General features: G+C 43.5%; 1 protein-coding gene and 2 non-coding genes across 3 annotated transcripts; 2 read left to right on the top strand and 1 right to left on the bottom strand.

Moving 5' to 3' along the window:
• Positions 1-2,171: 2,171 nt before the first annotated feature.
• Positions 2,172-9,093, top strand: Gpx6 (glutathione peroxidase 6). Its single transcript, XM_028789283.1, has 5 exons — positions 2,172-2,299; positions 3,752-3,905; positions 6,414-6,531; positions 6,984-7,083; positions 8,422-9,093. The coding sequence occupies exons 1-5, from the start codon at positions 2,213-2,215 to the stop codon at positions 8,626-8,628; spliced, it is 666 nt and encodes a 221-aa protein (XP_028645116.1). The 5' UTR covers positions 2,172-2,212; the 3' UTR covers positions 8,629-9,093.
• A 3,179-nt stretch (positions 9,094-12,272) lies between these two features.
• On the top strand, positions 12,273-12,346 carry Trnat-cgu. The gene has a single exon. It is a non-coding gene; the product is annotated as a tRNA-Thr (tRNA).
• A 3,829-nt stretch (positions 12,347-16,175) lies between these two features.
• Positions 16,176-16,248, bottom strand: Trnam-cau. Its single transcript has one exon. It is a non-coding gene; the product is annotated as a tRNA-Met (tRNA).
• Between the last annotated feature and the right edge of the window lie 1,945 nt (positions 16,249-18,193).

Here is an 18,193-nt window from a genome sequence, read left to right as displayed (position 1 = left end):
CTCTCGAACGCAGAAATCTGCCTGCCTCTGCCTCCCAAGTGCTGGGATTAAAGGCGTGCGCCACCACCGCCCGGCTCAGCCTGTTTTCTTATAGCACCCACGATGACGTTTTTCAGCGATGGCTCTGCCCACAGTGGGCTGGACCTTCTCCATCAATCATCCATCAAGAAGAGACATCCCAGGCTTATCTACAGACTAATATGATAGGGTCCTTCCTCAATTCAGGGTCCCTCTTCCCTGAAATATCTGTAGCTTTTGTCAACTAGACAACACAGTATATAAATTTAAAACAAAACTTCAACCTTTAACAATTCTACTAGTGAAGACTGCTTAAAGCAGAGAAGGATCTTAAGATTCAGTGTGCTCACGTGCTCAGACGTGTATGTGTGGATGTGCTGCAGGTGAAGCAGATGAAAACTATGACCCCTAAAGAGCTAAGTCAGTGAAACCACTTAGGGGAATTAGTATTTTTATAAAGTTAAACACATAGAACCAATGACCCAACAATCCCACTCCTAAATACTCAAGAAAAAAATGAAAATATTGAACAGAAAAGCTTGAATGAGAATGTTCATCTCAGTCTTATCCACAATAGTGTAAAATGGAAGTAAAGCAAACAGCTTCCATCAGGAGCATGAATAAATAAATTGTCATCTGTATAGGTGATCACCATGTCACTTTTCAGGGACTGAGTATGTTTCTTTCTTTTTTGTTTTAATAGGTATTTATTTTATGCCTTCATGCACACCAGAAGAGGGCATCAATCAGATCCCATTATAGATGATTGTGAGCTACTATGTGGCTGCTGGGAATCGAACTCAGGACCTCTGCAAGAGCAGTTGGTGCTCTTAACCACTGAGCCACATCTCCAGACCTCTGAGTATGTTTCGTGCTTTGAGTATTCATCAAATGGTTTTTGCTTAAGAATCACCAGCATTGATATAATTCAGGCTGTTTGAGACCGAGTTGGGTCCTAAATAACATTAAGTGACTACTGTTGGTTTCACTGGGCATGACAGTGATATGGCAGTTATGAATGAAAAATGGAGAAACACAAAGCTATTTAGGGGAGAGAGCAAAAGAAGAGATGACCAAGAGGACATACAAGATACATTAAGCAAAGTGCCTGCTTTGGGGTAAGTGTGAAGAACTTTATTTACAAGTGGTTTGTCGTAGGGGCTGAAGAGATGGCTCGGTGAGTACAAATACCTGCCTTTCTGCAAGTGTGATGAAGAGCAGGTGTTGAGGGCCATCATTGGCTGCATAATCAATAAGAAGACAGCCTGGGGGTCTTCTTCTAGATGTGAAAGCTTGCCTTTAAAAAAATCCAACCATGGATGACAAGATAATTCCATTTGTACAGGTTAGTTAGCCTTACAAGCCTGCTGACCTGTGTTTAATCTCTGGAGGACGTGGAAGGTAGAGGAAGGAAGCTAGCCCCACGGAGTTGCCCTGGGACTCTCACATGCACACTCACACAGCACACACACAATGCTAAATTAACATTTAAATATCTACAAACTAAACCACGACATGTATTTCTAACTTTTAAACCTTGTTTAAATTCTGAGCATCACTTAATCTTGCTGTAAATTAGGAGCATTGAGAATTGGCCTAGAACTGCACAGCAGCACAGACAGCTGTGTCTGGGGCTTGTACACTGTTTTTTCCTATAGGTCTCTCTGTCTAAATACCTGATAAACTCACAAAGTGCTTTGTTCTGGCTGGTCCTGAAATTCTTTTCTGGGGCATAGGCAAGGATCTGCCTTTATCTGAGTAGAGGTTCCTAAGGGGGAAGAGAGTTTCTCAGGCTTCGAGTGCCTGTGTCTCCTGGCCCGGCATCACTGATGACAAGCTGGGTCAATGCTTTTCAAACTTTAGTTTGCATGCAAATCTCAAGAATATTTTGTGGAAAAGTAGCTTGTAATTCAGTGGCTTGAGTTACTCCAGTCACTGGGAGAAGGAGGCACAGCATCTCAGGTTGCAGACAGGAAAAGCGTCCACCTTCCTGTCACCTTCACCTGTCAGAACCTGTGCCTACCCACGTGTCTCCTGTATTAGAAGAGCAAGGGTGAGGAGAAGAGAAAGGAGAGAGGTGGGGAGTGAGAGGAGGGCTGTGATTGGCTGTGCATCTTCAAACTGATGTCTGCTGGGGATACTCAAAAGGGATCACAGTTCCTGAGGTTCGAGACTCAGTGTTCCTTGTACAACCATGGCCCAGCAGTTCTGGGGTTCCTGTCTTTTCTCATTGTTTATGGCTGCCTTGGCTCAGGAGACTCTGAGCCCTCAAAAATCGAAGGTAAGAAACACACACACACACACACACACACAAACACACAAACACACACAGGAACACACCCTGCTGACTCACCCACCCCCACCAGTGGACCTAAACTGATTTCAAACATCTGATAAGTAACTTGTCTACTGGTGAGTTTTAGGGATCTATCCTGTTCTTAAAGGGAGAGCGCTGCTTAGTAGCCTTTCTTCACAGACTTCTGCCTCTGATGCTGACTGCCTCGGCAGCTCTCCTACCTCTATGCATCATGGTGCTTTACTGTGTTTTCCATGCACTTTCTCTGCTTTTCTGCACCTAGTAGATCTTTGAAAAAAGTCCCCATCTGCTTTTGTCAGTCCCCCTTGGTGGCTGTCTGACAACCCTGAACCTGTCCTCTTCCATTCTGATCTGTAACTTGGAGCAGCCCCATGGGTCCTAGGAAACAGTTGATTAAATAGCAAGTGAGCTGGGAGGGAGGCTGGTTGTTCTCAGACTGATTGGGCCAAATCCAGGAGGAATTACTAAAAAGTGGGCACTGAACTGGGTGGGCTCCATGGGCTCGGGGCTTAGGGAAAGAGGAACTTTTCTTCAGTGACTACTAAAACACAGAGACTGAATTCAGAGGGTGTGGGGGGGTGAGGGGATATGGGAGGTGAAGACAGGGCGAGGCACTGTATAAGGGCTTCTCCTCAGATTTTGGTGCTGCTCCAAGGAGCTGGACAATCACCACACTGTGGCTTCACAAGGAGCCAGGGAGACAGATTGGTATCCAAGACTATCTATCTCTAGATAGGAGTTAGTAACCATCCCTGTAAAAAAAAAAGTGTGCATACATCTTAGAGGGCAAAATAGGACTAATGCAGATGACTCGAGGGACTGATGCATTTTAACTTTAAAATCAGAGAAACATGTTGAAAACCTCAATCTCACTTGTGGCTTTAAGCTACATACGAATCTTTTGCCAACTGTAGCTCCCTTCTGTGAAAGGTGAGGGACAGCCTCATCACAGAGCACAGTGACTCCCAGACCTTAGCTAAACAGAGAACCCACTGGTGATTGGGTGTCACTTCTAGAGCTTTTGATCCAGTATGTCTTCTTGGAAGTCCAAGCATTCCTAAGATGCTCTCATGATGCTTATATACGTCCATAAGTCTGACCTTTGAGCTTTGACCTCTTTTATTGGGTATGTGAAGGGTAAGAGTACATGTAAAATACATGGTAGCTGTACAGTCATAGGTTATCTACTATCAAGCAAGGTCACAGCTTGCTTGAGAGGGCACTATCTATGGGGACTCAGATCTATTCACCACTGATGCCTGCTTGGCTGTGGAATTCATCAAACAGAAATTCTTCAGCTCTTAGAAATTTTAAGATACTGCATGAAAAATCTTCAAGTGCTTTGAAAATGCTGACAGATGTTGAGGATTACAGTCTATCGGGTCATACCATTACAGCACTTGTGTTTTATTACAGGTGGATTGCAACAAAGGGGTGGCTGGCACCGTCTATGAGTATGGAGCCAACACCTTAGACGGTGGGGAATATGTTCAGTTCCAGCAGTATGCAGGAAAACACATCCTCTTTGTCAATGTGGCGTCCTTCTGTGGCCTGACAGCTACGTACCCTGGTAAGAACTCATATTTCAATTTTCTATCAGCACTAGCTTGCCATATCACCCACCATACTGTGACTGGAGAAGGTTTTCCATGCTGCTGGGACTGAGGGATGGATTAGCACAATGACTCCATACGATGGGAATGAATGGGAAGCCTAACTCGTCCCATTCTGCCACATTAATGTCAGAATTATCTCCATCCTTGAGATCTAAGGTTTTCCCCAAGATTTGTTAGACAGCCATTAAGAATACATTTGTGGTTGAACAAGTGGGTATTGTTGCCAAGCTACCACAGGGAACAAAGAAGCTTCTCAGAAAGGGATAGAGAACACTCAAGCCGTGTGAGCTGGCATCAGGCAGTGTGGGGAAGGATTTAAGGAACTAGACTGCTGCTCTGGATTAAGAGTTGTCAGGAAATGAAGAAGGGGGCAATTATGTGATTGGTTATCTTTAGAAATCATATCTGTATGGTGAGAGAAACAGAAAGGCTGAAGCTCTAACTGGTAAAGCAGCAGCCATTTATATTGGCAGGATGATACGCGGTCATCTTGCGGTGTAAACTCTCTCTCTCTCTGTGTGTGTGTGTGTGTGTGTGTTCAGATATGACTGTAGAACAGTCCTGATTTGTCATGGTTAACAAAGGTTGTGTACTGGGATGTTGACACTTTGTTGAGTTGATAGAATACCGAACCCTCCCTGTGACTCCTAGGCCACATTGGAGATTGGTTTGCATTAAGCCAAGAATGAAAATGGGAGTTATAATACAGATTATGTGGCTGGAGATATGGCTCAGTTGGCAGAGTGTTTACCTAGCACACACAAAGCCCTGGGTTTGATCCTCAGCATTGTGTAGCAGCACACAAACCTGTCATCTCAGCCCTTGTGAGCTGGAGGCAGAAGGACCTCAACCATTGGTTAGGCCTCAACCATCGGGTGACTTTTTAAGACCATGTATCAAAACAAAAACAAACACCAGGAGACAAGGGAGAAGGCTTGGTGCATAAAGGGCTTGCTGAAAACATGTGAAGACCTGCATTCTTTTCTCTAGAACTAAGATAACTTCAAAAGTTTATTGACTAAAATGCCACAGGTAAATGGACTAAAGTAATGCAGGAACAAGTTTTTACAAATTCTACTCATTGACATTGTTACATAGTTGACTAGTGATAAACAGCAGGCTCTGTTTAGAAACAGTTTTTGAGACAAGATCTCACTTTCAAAGTCATGTTTTAATGGAACTATAGTAATTACAAATTTCAGGAATTTCTCCTTTCTAAATACTATTTAAATTTGTATAATGCAATGTCTCATCTAGGACACATATGTCATCAAATTTTGGTATTTTGAAGTTATCATTCAGAGGAGGATGCTTGACTTAGCCGTAGTTATATTAAAATGCCACACACACACACACACACACCACTGCACGGTTTGGGCAGTGCTGGACTGGTGGTCATCTCAGGCAATTATGGTGATGCAGATCTCTAAGCCCAGCACTGGGAAGGTGGAAGCCATAGGGTCAAAAGTTCAAGGTCATCCTTGGCTACACAGTGAGTTGGCCACCATGCTAGTCATACAGGAAACACTGTCTCAAAAATTAGTTTCATCTAACACTTAGTAAATATATATATCCATATAAAATATACAAGAAATATGTTGAAACCTGGAGACACTCTCATCTGGGAAGAGCTTCTTCCTAGCTTCTTCTGCTAGTGGAGACCCCAGCTAGCAGAGCTGAGGCTGAATGAGCTCAGTGTCTGGTTCTGAGGTGTAACTCCAAACTGAAAATAACCGAGGACAGAAGAGTGGCTCAGGCAAGCACACAGCTAAGAGGCTCTTGATCTGTGAGGAGCAGCCGAAAATGGGAGGCCTCAGGGTGGAGAATGCCATGCAAACAGGCTTCACGGCATTTTGTTTGTTTGTTTTGGTTTTGTTTTGCTTTTTTTTTTCTTTTAGAGAAGCTGTCTCACTATATAGACTTAGTTGGCCTAAAACTTACTACCTGGATCAGGCTGACCTAAAACTTATGGCCATGCCCCTGCCTCTATCTCCCACTTGCTAAGATTATAGATAAGCACCACCATATGCAGCCTGACTCTGATTTTTTGTTTCTTTCTATCACTTCTAATATGCAACAGCAAAGAGTGTTCTGGGAAAGTGTCAGAAGTGTCAGAGGTGCCATCATGAGACTTGGTGTGAGGGCAGGAGGGAACACATTCATTTTGTTTGCCCTTTCCTTATTTTTCATAAGTCAAATCAATCTGTGTCTGTTTGCTTTAAGTAAACTCTGTGTGCCAGGTGAAGAACGATTTTTTGGGAAACCCTGTGCCACAAAACCAGTAGGCATTGAGATGAGTTCCCAGAGACAATGTGTTGTAGCGATCGGCTCTTCCTACTTAATGTCTGCAGCTTCTCATAGTCCTCAGTGTATTCCCATGACAAGAGGGTCAGCACAGTGGGTCCTTCACATCTCGAGTTCTCAGTAGGAGCCCTGCCATGCTGTTCATCCTCTACCTACAGAACTGAACACACTGCAGGAGGAGCTGAAGTCCTTCAACGTCACTGTGCTGGGCTTTCCGTGCAACCAGTTTGGAAAACAAGAACCTGGAAAGAACTCAGAGATCCTCCTTGGACTCAAGTGAGTGCTGTGTGGGGCCCCAGAGATGCCCTTCCTCATCTGCCTCATTACCTTCCCATTCTGGAATCTTCTAGGGGAAGGTGATAGAACAATGGGCTGAAGAATGTCACCGTGATGCCTTGAATTCCATCTAGTCCAGCCAGAAATGCCCAAGAACCCTTCCCACACTTGGCTTCATTGAGGACAAGAGTAGGGAAGATTTACGGAAAAGGCATTCAGGGGAAAGAATGAAGATGTGCATGGAAATCTGAAGTCAAAACATCCCTTCCCTAGTGTCTTAGAATTCTTCAGTTCCACAAAGCCCCTTGCTTGGGATCTTGACTCCAGACACTTGTCTTCATCCCCTCTCTTTCCGCAGTCCTTTCTGTGCCTTTGTGGGGACCACTGGCAGCCATTCCTAGTCCTCCTTGACTTAATTTGGATTCTCTTGGGAACACTTTGTTTCACTGCAGATATGTGCGTCCAGGCGGTGGCTATGTCCCCAATTTCCAGCTCTTTGAGAAGGGGGATGTGAACGGAGACAATGAACAAAAGGTTTTTTCCTTCCTAAAGGTGAGTGAGCAAGCTGGAAGCAACGGGGCTGGTATCGAGGATGAGCTGGGATTCATAAAAGGGAATAAGTTCGTGGAAATGAGGCATTAGTCTCAAGCAGAGAAAACATACATGATAGCTCTGGCATAGACTAACCTCCTCTGATGAATGCTAATGATTTGCTTATTTAATAATCATTAATCAAATCCCTACTTTATCAAGGGACCGTGAAATACAAGTTAACACTTATTAATAGGTTAATCTCTTATCTAAAGGATCTATTATAAAGTCAGGAGATGACAAAGACAAGGAGAGGAGAGACTGCCAAAGGATAGGAATCACAGTAGTACAACCACAACCGCTAGGAGAAGGTCCTTCCCCACAGGGATCATTTAGTCACGTGTCCCAAGAGAATGGTCTGCAGAACACTTCCTGTGGATACCTTGACTCATCCACAGTAAATTGAAACAAAAGATCAACTTACTGAACATAAAAGGCAATTATTTATTCCAATAATAAGTTATGGCTAAGCTATACCACACGAGCTGCTTTTTATAGCACAGAAGACCATGCCAAAACATGGTACTCATTTCTATAATGCTGGTACTCGGATGCAGAGGCAGGAGGATGGCTGTGAGTTCTAGGTTTAGTCTAAATAGTCCTTTCTAGGCTAGTCACAGCTATGGAACAAGGCCCTGTCTCAAAACAAACAAAACAGTGATATTAACCATACAGAGCTGTGCAATATTAAAAGTCCTATCGGTGTGGTGGCTCATGCCTGAAATCTCAGCACTTAGGAAATGTATATATAAAATATATTAATAATATGGCTATATATTATTAATATATTATTATATCATATCATATTATATATAATATATTAATAATATATAACTTTTATATTATATTAAATATAAAAATAATGTAATATGAATAATAAATATAAAAAATAAATATAAAAATATTAAATATATAAAAATATATACTCACCCACCACCACCACCCCTTACCAAGGGCTGACCTTGAACTTGGAGAACCACCTACCTCTGCCTCCCAAGTGCTGGGATTAAAGGTATGCGCCACCATGCCAGACTGAAGTTATGTTTTTACCGAAACCTCTTGATGAAAGCATGAGCCTAGAGGAAGGCAGGAAAGTGGGGTGCTTTTCACTGTCACCTTCTAACCTGGCTAGAGTGGCCTGGAGTGCTAGTGGCAATGCACTGATTTGTCTGTGATGGGCCAGAAGCACATGAAGGGGTTTAAAACGTTGAGATGTACAGTGGTGGGTAGAGGAGACTAGGCAACAGACAACAGAAGCAGAAATGAGACCATCTCTCCATTTTCATATCTCTGCTCCAGAACTCCTGCCCCCCTACCTCTGAAAATTTTGGCTCTCCAGAATATCTCTTCTGGGATCCCATGAAGGTCCATGACATCCGCTGGAACTTTGAGAAGTTCCTGGTGGGACCTGATGGAGTCCCTGTCATGCGCTGGTTCCACAAGACTCCTGTCAGAATTGTCCAGTCAGACATCATGGAGTACCTAAACCAAACCCGCACCCAGTAGGACACACTTTACAGACAGCGCCTTTGCTCCACTCCTTCACCACCCTCGATATGACCAAAGTCTGCGTCCCTGCTAATGCATGTGCAAACAGCTCTGGATAAACGTGTACAGACCTCTCTATTTGTGGTATGCATATACATACATTGAAAATTAAGTCAAAGAAAATTGATCCACCTAGATATCTGATTATGATATATCTAGTTTTTCTAATCTAGTCCAAAAGGCAGTCATATTTTGGCATTGATGATCCAGACAATCCCATATGTCTAAAAAGTAATCTACAAAGATCCTAATCTACCACTGAGACCTCTGTACCATTCACCACACTGTCGGGTTAAAAGAACTGGGAACAGGTGGCCAGATCCTCTGGGTCCCAGCCTTTTCTCCTCCCAAGCTGGGCATGCTTTGTCAAGTTCTCCTTCTGTTTGGCCCCTTGGTACCACACCACCCTGTAGTTTTCTTAGGGAATTCTGAAGGCTGAGGGAAGAAACCTCACTTCACATGAAGGGGAGAGAGGGCATTGCCACCACAGTAGGTCTCAAGGTCCTTCTGGCTCAGACCTTACCAGAGCCTTTCTGGGAGCCTTTCTATTTGTGCATTCAGGTCATAGCACCTGGGTACAGATGTCCTTCACACCAAATGATGATGCTTGCTCTCGCCCAGAGTCTTCCCAACTTCAAATTCATTCCTATTATCACTGTCTCTAATGGTAATAGTAATAATAATAATCTAATAAACAAAGGAGCCCACAGCAGCTGGCCTCTGAGTGATGTCTTTCAGTACGTATGTGTTTCTTGACCTCCCTACTTACATATTCAACATTCTGGTTTTCTCAGAAGTGTTCTAGAATCTTCCTTTGCACTGCTTTGTGCCAGTAGGCCCATTGCTGTTCAGATCTAAAGCACAGACCTATGTATGTCGCCCCGGCTGGCCTTGAGTTTCCAATCCTCCATTCCAGCATTTCAAGTAGCTAGGATTACAGATACTGCAGAGATGCCCAGTTCCCAGAGTTTTTAGAGCCAGACTCTCTGTGCCTCCTATTCTGGTCATTTAGTTAAGCCCTATAAGCCAAAAGAAGACGTCTTGCTTCTGAAAGAACCCCCTCTAATTAATTCATACTTATTGTTCAAATCTGAAAACACATAAACATAGAGCAACGTGTCAAAAAGAACAACACCTGATCTTGATCAGAGGCGCCACAGTCCCGGAAAGTACTGCCAGTAATGGTCAGCTAAACATTTGATAAAATGTTTAGTAGGAGAAGTAGCTCTTCTGGTGTCTACAGTTCTCTTACTTGAGTGTCACAGGGCCAGGTCTAGTGACAGGCTCTAGGGCTTGTCATAGCTACAAGGATAGAGGACTACAGGGTGATGGCTGTGAGTTCTGACAGTGAAGAGACTTCCTGCTCCAGCTGTTTAGGGTAGGGGCTTATTACTCTGTGATTTGCTTACTGACAGTCTGCACGTGGGAGCATTTGTAACTTCAGCTTTTATCTGGAGCTGGTGGTGGTAGCAGTCAGTACCAGCTACAGTTTCCAAGCCTTAGGTACTGGGGTCTCACAGTTAGTGTTATAGCTTTTGAGTTATGGGTGGTCAAGCCCCTTGGTTCTTGCAGCAGCCAATGTTACAATATCTGGGGCTAGGAATTTGAGACACTTGATTCTCAGGGCTTGGAGGCTCCCTGAAACTCTTCTAGCAATGGGGGCCTGCACTCTCTCACCTTCACCCCCTTATAGCCCATTTGCAGTGTGCCTGAGAATCTGGGATGTCTCAATTCTGCTGCTAGACTGAAAAATACAGATACTATGCCTCTGAACAGGAGAAAATAAACACCATTCTGAGGAACCTACATTAGTGATTTTTCTTGCCAATGTGGCCAAATACAAAAGCAACTTGAGGGAGGAAGGGATTTTCTCTGGTTCATAGTTGATCGTGCTTCTGACAGCTTGGTGGTATTTCCCTGGCAGCAGAAGTGTGAGGTAACTTCAGAGAGCTCAGCAGGACAGGCTGTACCCCATAAGGGCTGCCTTGTAGTGACCTACATCCTGAAGGTACCACAACCTCCCCCAAAGCCACCATCAGCTGGGGACCAAGTGTTCAAACACAGGAGTCAGTATGGACATGCCATACCAAACCATAAGATAGCCAAAGCCAGGGGAAGCAGAAACAGAAGTTTCCTTGCTCCATGAGATATGAATTTAGGTTTGGAGTGTGTCCAAGTGATAACAACAATAATGGTAATATAAAAACCCTTTATAAAGGGAACAAAGCATTCTTTTTTCATTTTTCTCCTGACCCAATTCCTATGAATGATCTTGGTTCTCAAAGAAAACTATGCACAAAGCCTTCTAGAAAGGAGCAAACTGGCTCGGCATGTCTTAGGCCCCCCCAGGATGCTACAGTACTCTGAATATTAATATTACTTTTTTAGTTATCACCACCATAAGTATTATTGCTGGAGAAATTTCCTTAAGCCAAAAGTCCCCACAACCTATCGTGTAATCAGATAAGCTGTGATTAGGCCACAAACAATCTAATGGGATGTTAGCATCACTAAAAGTGTGGGTCACAGAATCTTTAATGAGGTTCCTTACTCGGTGAACCCGGTTCTAGGACAATAAACTCACTTAATCCCTGGAAATTCCAAGTTTCCCTGCTGCGTTTTCAAGTCTGTGGCAGAAAGTTCTGTTCTAAGGTTTCTTTATTTTTAAAACAGAGCTATGTAAACAAGGTTGGTTTCAGACTCAAGGCAATCCCTCTGCCTCAGCCTTCCCAGTGTTGGCATTGCATGTGTACATCACCTCAGCTAGACGTCAAAGGGCTTCCCATCCCTCACACCAGACTTCTGCTGCGACTCTCCACGGTCCCTCCAGCCTAAGAAGATGGGTTCTGACTACCCCACCTCTGTAGCCTAGCAGGTTCCCAGAGCCCCTTCTTAATCCCAAATCCCTCCTTTTCTCCAGCAGTCCCAGCACCGCCAGCTTCCAGGCTACTCCGAAGGAACCAAGCCATTCTAGTCTCCAGTGTCCAGGGTGCAGGCTCCAGCCTCCCCATAATCCATCTCCACATTATCCGAGTAAGTCTTTATGGTTCTTGGAATCAATCTGAAGAAGTTCAAAGAGGTTGTAACCCTGCAGACACCTCTAGCTGAAGATCGCCTTTTACGCCTGCAGTAGCCAGCAAATTTGGCAAGCGAGCGCACTACATATAGCGGTTTACTTTTTATGCAACAGCTCAGCCAACGACTTGAACAGCACACAGGCGCTCACACACGCGCTGCACTTACACATTTATTTACTTTGCCGTGAATGGTCTTTGTCAGTTACTCCAAAGCCGGATTGTTCTCCCTGAAATGCCTGTCCTTGTGATAAAAGAAAAATATCTGACCCTGACTCTCGTGTATGATGTCTTCGTTCTGATCAGAGAAGACGCAGAATCTTTTCAACCACTTCTCTGGAAAAAGAAAAAAGAAAGAAAGAAAGAAAGAAAGAAAGAAAGAAAGAAAGAAAGAAAGAAAGAAAGAAAGAAAGAAAGAAAGAAAGAAAAGAGGGGATATCATTAGTATAGACTACCTTCCCCACCACCCCCCACCGAACAGAAATAAAGTGGGATAGATTCATCTGTCTTTCCCACCTGCTAGGACATGGCTCCATGGCTTAGCTGGTTAAAGCGCCTGTCTCGTAAACAGGAGATCCTGGGTTCGACTCCCAGTGGGGCCTTCTGTTTTCGCATCTTCCCAGTAGAAATGCAATTGTTACAAAGTGACTATCTTTACAAGATTGTGTAACCTGGCATGGTCCTCATACTTTTTAGAATAATACAGATTTCATGGAGATAAATCAGACTCAAAAACTTGGCCAAAGAATGATGCATGGACAGGACCTCAACCATTTTTCATAACTTTACATTAAACTCTAGTAAGGTTTAGGGGTGGCCAGAATCATAGATAACACATGATCGATCCAGATCCTAAACATCTCCAGTGCAATCAGCCATTGTAAAGGAAAACTAGAACATTTGGAGGGAGAGGCTGAGCACTTCATCCAACCATCCCCTCCCTTTTTATGTTGTAGGAAAGGGCTTCCACATGCTAGGCAGGCACTGGACCACCAAGTTACACAGCCAACTCTGTCTTTGACATTGTGAAGAGGACACTAGGAAGAACACCTCAGTTACCTCTTAAGAAAATAATCAGAAAGCATTACAGATGATAGACTGGAAGCTAAAGTTTCCTAGACCCAAGTATGCCTAGAGCAAATGATACTTAGGCGGGGAGGGAAGAACTGCTCGGAAAACTGAGTCCACCAAGGGCTTTATGAAAGGTTTATACCTGCTCATCTTGCATTGTCTCACCCACTAACTCAACCAACATGGTTTGTCTTTTATGTGGTAGTCATATTTCCAAAGAGGAAATACACCTGTGAACAGAGCTAACTGAAAACTCTGTCATGTCATGAAAACATGTCAGTGGAGGAGAGGCATATACACAAACACGAATATATACAGTAAGTAACTGTGTGAACTACTGATGAAGTCTGGGGCAGAGGGTATGGGCTGTGTAGGAGGTGGGGCAAGTACTTAGAGAGCATCCTGTCACGTGAACTCACTGGCAAGTGTTCTTAATTTTTGTATACATTTATTTTGTGTGTGTGTGTGTGTGCAAGCATGTGGGCATATGGAGGTCAGAGGACAACTTGTGAAAGTCAATTCTCTCACCATGTGAGTTTTGGGGGGGGACAGCTATGTCATCAGGCTTGGTGGCTGGTGCCTGTACCCCTGAGCCACCTAACTGGCCCTGTTTTAAAATTTTTTACCCAATGGAAGCTGTCACAATATTAACAGTATATACAGAAAGTACCATAAGTAGCAATGTAAAATAGTAAGAAATTGCCCTTAGCTGTTCCTGGATCTCATCTCTGGCCATTTTGTTGGGGACCCTGTTGAAGTAGGTACCAATCTCCATTTTCAACCCTCAACTGCTGCACACAGTGGTTGAGGTAGCACTGACAAATTATTTTAGCTCAATGGGCAGGAGTAACAAGCTCACCTCAACAAGTCAACTCAAAATAGAGTTGACTGGAGTGGATGGATAAACGCGCATAAAACATCTGAAATGAACATCTGACCCATACATAAGTGGTTAATGAAGTATATAGTAAGATAATTGCTCTAATTTTTAAATCGTTTGTGCAAAAGTTCAGTTCCTCCACCTACACATACCTTTTTTCTTTTTTCCCTTCCTTCCTTCCTTCCTTCCTTCCTTCCTTCCTTCCTTTCTTCCTTCCTTCCTCCCTTTTCTTTTCTTTTCTCTTCCTTTCTTTTCTCTTCTCTTCTTTTCTTTTCTTTTCTTTCTTTTCTTTTTGAGACAGGTTTCTCTGTTTAGCCCTGGGTGTCCTGGAACTCACTCTGTAGACCAGCGTGGTCTACAAACTCAGAGATCCACTAGCCTCTGCCTTCCTAGTGCTGGGATTAAAGTTGTTACCACTACTGCCTGGTTTGTTCCTTATTTTAAATGTATGAACATTCTAGGCATGTTTTGATATCCCCCTCCCAAAAGATAAGTCTTTAATCCCTTGTATCTGGTATTAATGAGACTTTGTTTGGAAATAAACTCTTTCTTTGTATAAGTAATCAACTTTTGTTGTTGTTTTGTTTTATTCTGTTTTGTTGTGGAATAGGGTTCCTTAGAGCCAAGGCTGACCTTGAACCCTGATCCCGACACCTTCACCTCCCAAGGGCATCCTGCTTCATCTAGCAGGAAGAGTGAGCTCTGGGTTTTGATAATGATCTTACTGTATTAAGGTGGGACACAGCCCAGTGCCTGGAGCTTCTGTAAATGTAAAGAGGAAGATTTAGACTCAGGGACAGCCACATAAGGGAGAGACCGTGTGAAGATGGAGACAGATTGCAGAGACTTGTCACAACCAAGGAATGCCAGGAAGCTTGTGTTAAATAAACATGATAGGAGGTCACTTTTAGATGAAGCTCCTCCAGGGGGTCCCCATAGCACAGGCACAAATAACAACTGGAGTCTCCCTGCTGCAATGTGTCGCTAAGGAAGAGATTGGGGCTCAGAGGCAAAGACATTAAAAATCCAAAGGCTTTTTTTTTTGTTTTTTGTTTTTCAAGCTCGGTTTATTTCTGTCCTGTCATGGAGTACTGGAGATTGAGGTCTTATGCTTTTGATGGTTATGTGTCCGAGAACGGCTGTTACATTCTTAAGAGATGTTTCTGTGCAGTGTTTTGTAATCATAAGCCTGGTTTCTGTAAAAGCTCACTGAATGGTTGTGACCTGTTGACTGTTGAGCTAAGATTTGGTTTTGTACACAGAGCAGAGGTATTGGTCAAAAGGCAGACTTCATTATTCTGTCAAAAGGTTATTGAGAGCTGTTGGCTATCCGTCATCACCTGGACTCCTAAGCTTAATAAACCCTGTTGGTCTTGAGTGACTCATACAATAATGACGCCTGATGTGGTCTCACTCATGCCTGTAATCTCAGCACTTGAGAGGCAGAGACAGGAGACTTATTTAAAAACAGCCTGGGTTACATAGAGCAACCCTGGATTACCCCAAACAACCAATAATAACAACCTTTGTATTCTCTACCACAATAAAAGACAGATTGTGTTTTGTGTTTTAAGACCTGTATGTCTGTGCCCATGTATTGGTAGTGGAATATATCTAGTTGTTAGTTTGTCCTCCCAGAATGAAGCTATTGATCATCAAAGGTGGGTTAGCGAGGTGGGTAATGAATGATTCATTCGCTATAGTGCCAATGAATTGACAGCTGGTCCTACTATAGATGTTTCTTTGGACTTGTTATGGCTATGTCATGATGTCGAGCCACTTTGGTTTCCTATAGCCTGCAGCTGTGGTCGTGAAATAAGCAGAACTGTATAGTAGGTAGCCTGTGTCTTGTGGAAATCCTTCCTCAGCTTCTCGAAGGCAGGGATTGCAGGCATGTACCACCATACCCTCTCTAATGGGTTTTATTCTTAAATCTCTTAAATTTGAAACAGCTATGAAACTCCTAGCAACTCAATGCAACAGTGAAAGAAGTTTAACGGTATTCCGGATCTGTTAATTCTCTGGTTGGCTACAGGTAGAAGCCCTGTAAAGGGTTCTGTGATTTATTTTCTCAAACTCTGCCACCTTCTGGTAGGCATCTGAATCTGCAATTTCTGGTCAATTGACCCCCCCATGTCCCCAGAGACTTGAAACTTATTCCAGCAGAGGCCCTGACTTCAGGAGAACAAGATACCATATCTGAACTATTTGAAACCCCTAGATTTGTGTCAGTTTTCTAGCGGGTCACTAGGTAACTGACAGATTTATGATATTAGGCGCAGTTTTAGCTTTATCATTTTGATAGGCATTTAAAAAACCGTCTTGTAAAGGAGTACTAAAAAAAAAAAAGAAAGATCCCAAAGGGCTACGGCCTCATTTCACTCATGCTGTACGTCAGTTGTTCGAATCGGTATGTCCTATGATAAAACTATAGGTTTGAAAAACCGTAACTGCCCTAAGGCTTTTTAGTCAAAAGTATTTGCCCTCTCTGAGGCTCGAACTCAGGACCTTCAGATTATGAGACTGACGCGCTGCCTACTGCGCTAAGAAGGCACTGAGCTCACTCCTTTGGGTAAGACTATTGATCCTAATTTTTTCACATTTCTGTACTCTTTAAAGTTAGATTGTTTTCCGCGCCACCACCTTCCCCGCAACAGGAATCAAAGAGCGGTGTGCCATGTCCACCGCCCCGCCCCGAGCTGCAGGAGACCAGCGACAGCTGCAATGCAGCCCATCAAAACCGTAAACTCAATTAGAACACTGGAATCTTGTTTGTTCCTGTGCGTCAAAGGCAGTTCGTGAGTGTGAACTTTGTAGAGGACAGCGGAGGCGGAAACTGCAGGAGCTGCAACCAAGATTGTTCCCTAACCGCAGCACCTGAGCGCCCTCTACCGGTCCAGGCTCCAAACAGAGTAATAAAGATGAGATGGGAGGGGGGGGGGGGTGGATGAAAGGAAGGATGGCTAGAGGGGAGGACAGAAGGGGAAAACAATTCACGTAGTTTTCTTTTATGTATAAGTTACCTAAAAGCACTGTAATCCGCAGAATTGACCTCACAGTATCATCCAGGGCACTATCCACTTGTCACAAATAAGTTGTCAGGAAATACTAGTAAGAGACTCAAATAAGGACACAGAACTTTGCGGTCAGTTGGAAACGCTTTCGTTTTTTATGTATTTTCTAGAAATTAAATCTTTTGCATTTGAGGCTTTTGTTTTGAGACAGGGTTTCACTCTGTAGCCCAACCTATCCTGGATCTCAGTATGTAGCTCCAAGACTCTGGCTTCAGCCTCTCAAATTCTGGAATTTAAGAAATAAAACTGTTATCAAAAGTCTCTGCTTCACTGTGAGGAAAGTGCTAGGGAACTTAGCCCAGTTCCCGTGGTATGGGGTTAAGAGGGGCGCAGTGAGCACTCATTCCTGCCCAACCCTTTTTGAGCACAGCGCTTTGCAGCTATCTCGCTAGAGCCCAATCTGTATTGTCTTTGCTCACACAGGCAGGCAAAAGCCTACTACTTTCCTCACATTTTACACTTTCCAGACCTGTCTGCTGCCTTCTTCACTTCACATTGTTGCCATGGTTCCCAAACAGAGTTTCTTCCTTCTCCGTTGTGTCTCTGTGACGGCCGATTTTAATGGAGCTGAGTCAGTCAGTGTATCTTACCATACAGACCAGGTGACAAATAAGCAACTCATACATTGTGTTGTGTAGCAATGGCCTATCCCAGATGAACCCTTATTAGGTGTCAGAATATTAAGAGGAGGCAAAACAATAAGCTGTTCTAAAGGGAGATAGATATTACACACTGCTTTGAAGCCCCTTAAACTCACAAAAGGAGTAACTCAATGACTTCAGGAAGTCCCTGAAACTCACCAGATTCACTAGGCCTCTCCTTCCCCAAGCATGCATATATAAGCTATAAGTACTTTTGAGAGATTCTGAGAGAAGCAGCACTGTCTAGAAGAGTCTTAGATCAGCAGAGACACCTGGGAAAAAACAGAGATTAGCCAAGATGCCCTGAAGAGGCTCAGACTAGCCCGAGCTGCCTCAGACAGTCTCTAATCTGTTGAGCTTTTTGTGAATTGTATAGCATGCTACTTACTGATTCTCAGCTTTCCTGGACTGTCACCATGCTGAGATGGGTTGTTGTAGTGTAGCCCCATAAGTAACACCTCACCTGTCTTCCTAAGGAAACTGAATAAAACTCACTGTTTACTAAGCTGGACTTCAGGGTTATCCTTACCTTTATGTCAGTACCCCAGCAGATGAGAAGGCACTTGTTCATGCCTTTCTAGCAATAGCGTCACACAGTAATCCACATGGCATTAGCATGTAATATTAGAGAACTTGTAAAAGAAAGTACAGTGGCTAAATATGTTATGGTGACAAAAACTGTCAATTCAGCACTTACTGAAAGCCAGATAAAAAATATGAAATTCTCTCTCTCTCTCTCTCTCTCTCTCTCTCTCTCTCTCTCTCTCTCTCTCTCTCTCTCTC

Source organism: Grammomys surdaster, unplaced genomic scaffold (genome assembly GCF_004785775.1).
Source record: "Grammomys surdaster isolate TR1022 unplaced genomic scaffold, NIH_TR_1.0 125807, whole genome shotgun sequence".
NCBI lineage: Eukaryota > Metazoa > Chordata > Mammalia > Rodentia > Muridae > Grammomys > Grammomys surdaster.
Note: the sequence above shows the minus strand (reverse complement) of the source record. Positions and strands in the feature narration are given on the sequence as shown.

Coding starts and splice junctions, on each gene's coding strand:
- Gpx6 (XM_028789283.1), top strand. CDS start 2,213: ATGGCCCAGCAGTTCTGGGGTTCCTGTCTTTTCTCATTGTTTATGGCT. Junction 3,906..6,413: donor CCTGACAGCTACGTACCCTG/GTAAGAACTCAT, acceptor CTCTACCTACAG/AACTGAACACACTGCAGGAG. Junction 7,084..8,421: donor AGGTTTTTTCCTTCCTAAAG/GTGAGTGAGCAA, acceptor TCTCTGCTCCAG/AACTCCTGCCCCCCTACCTC.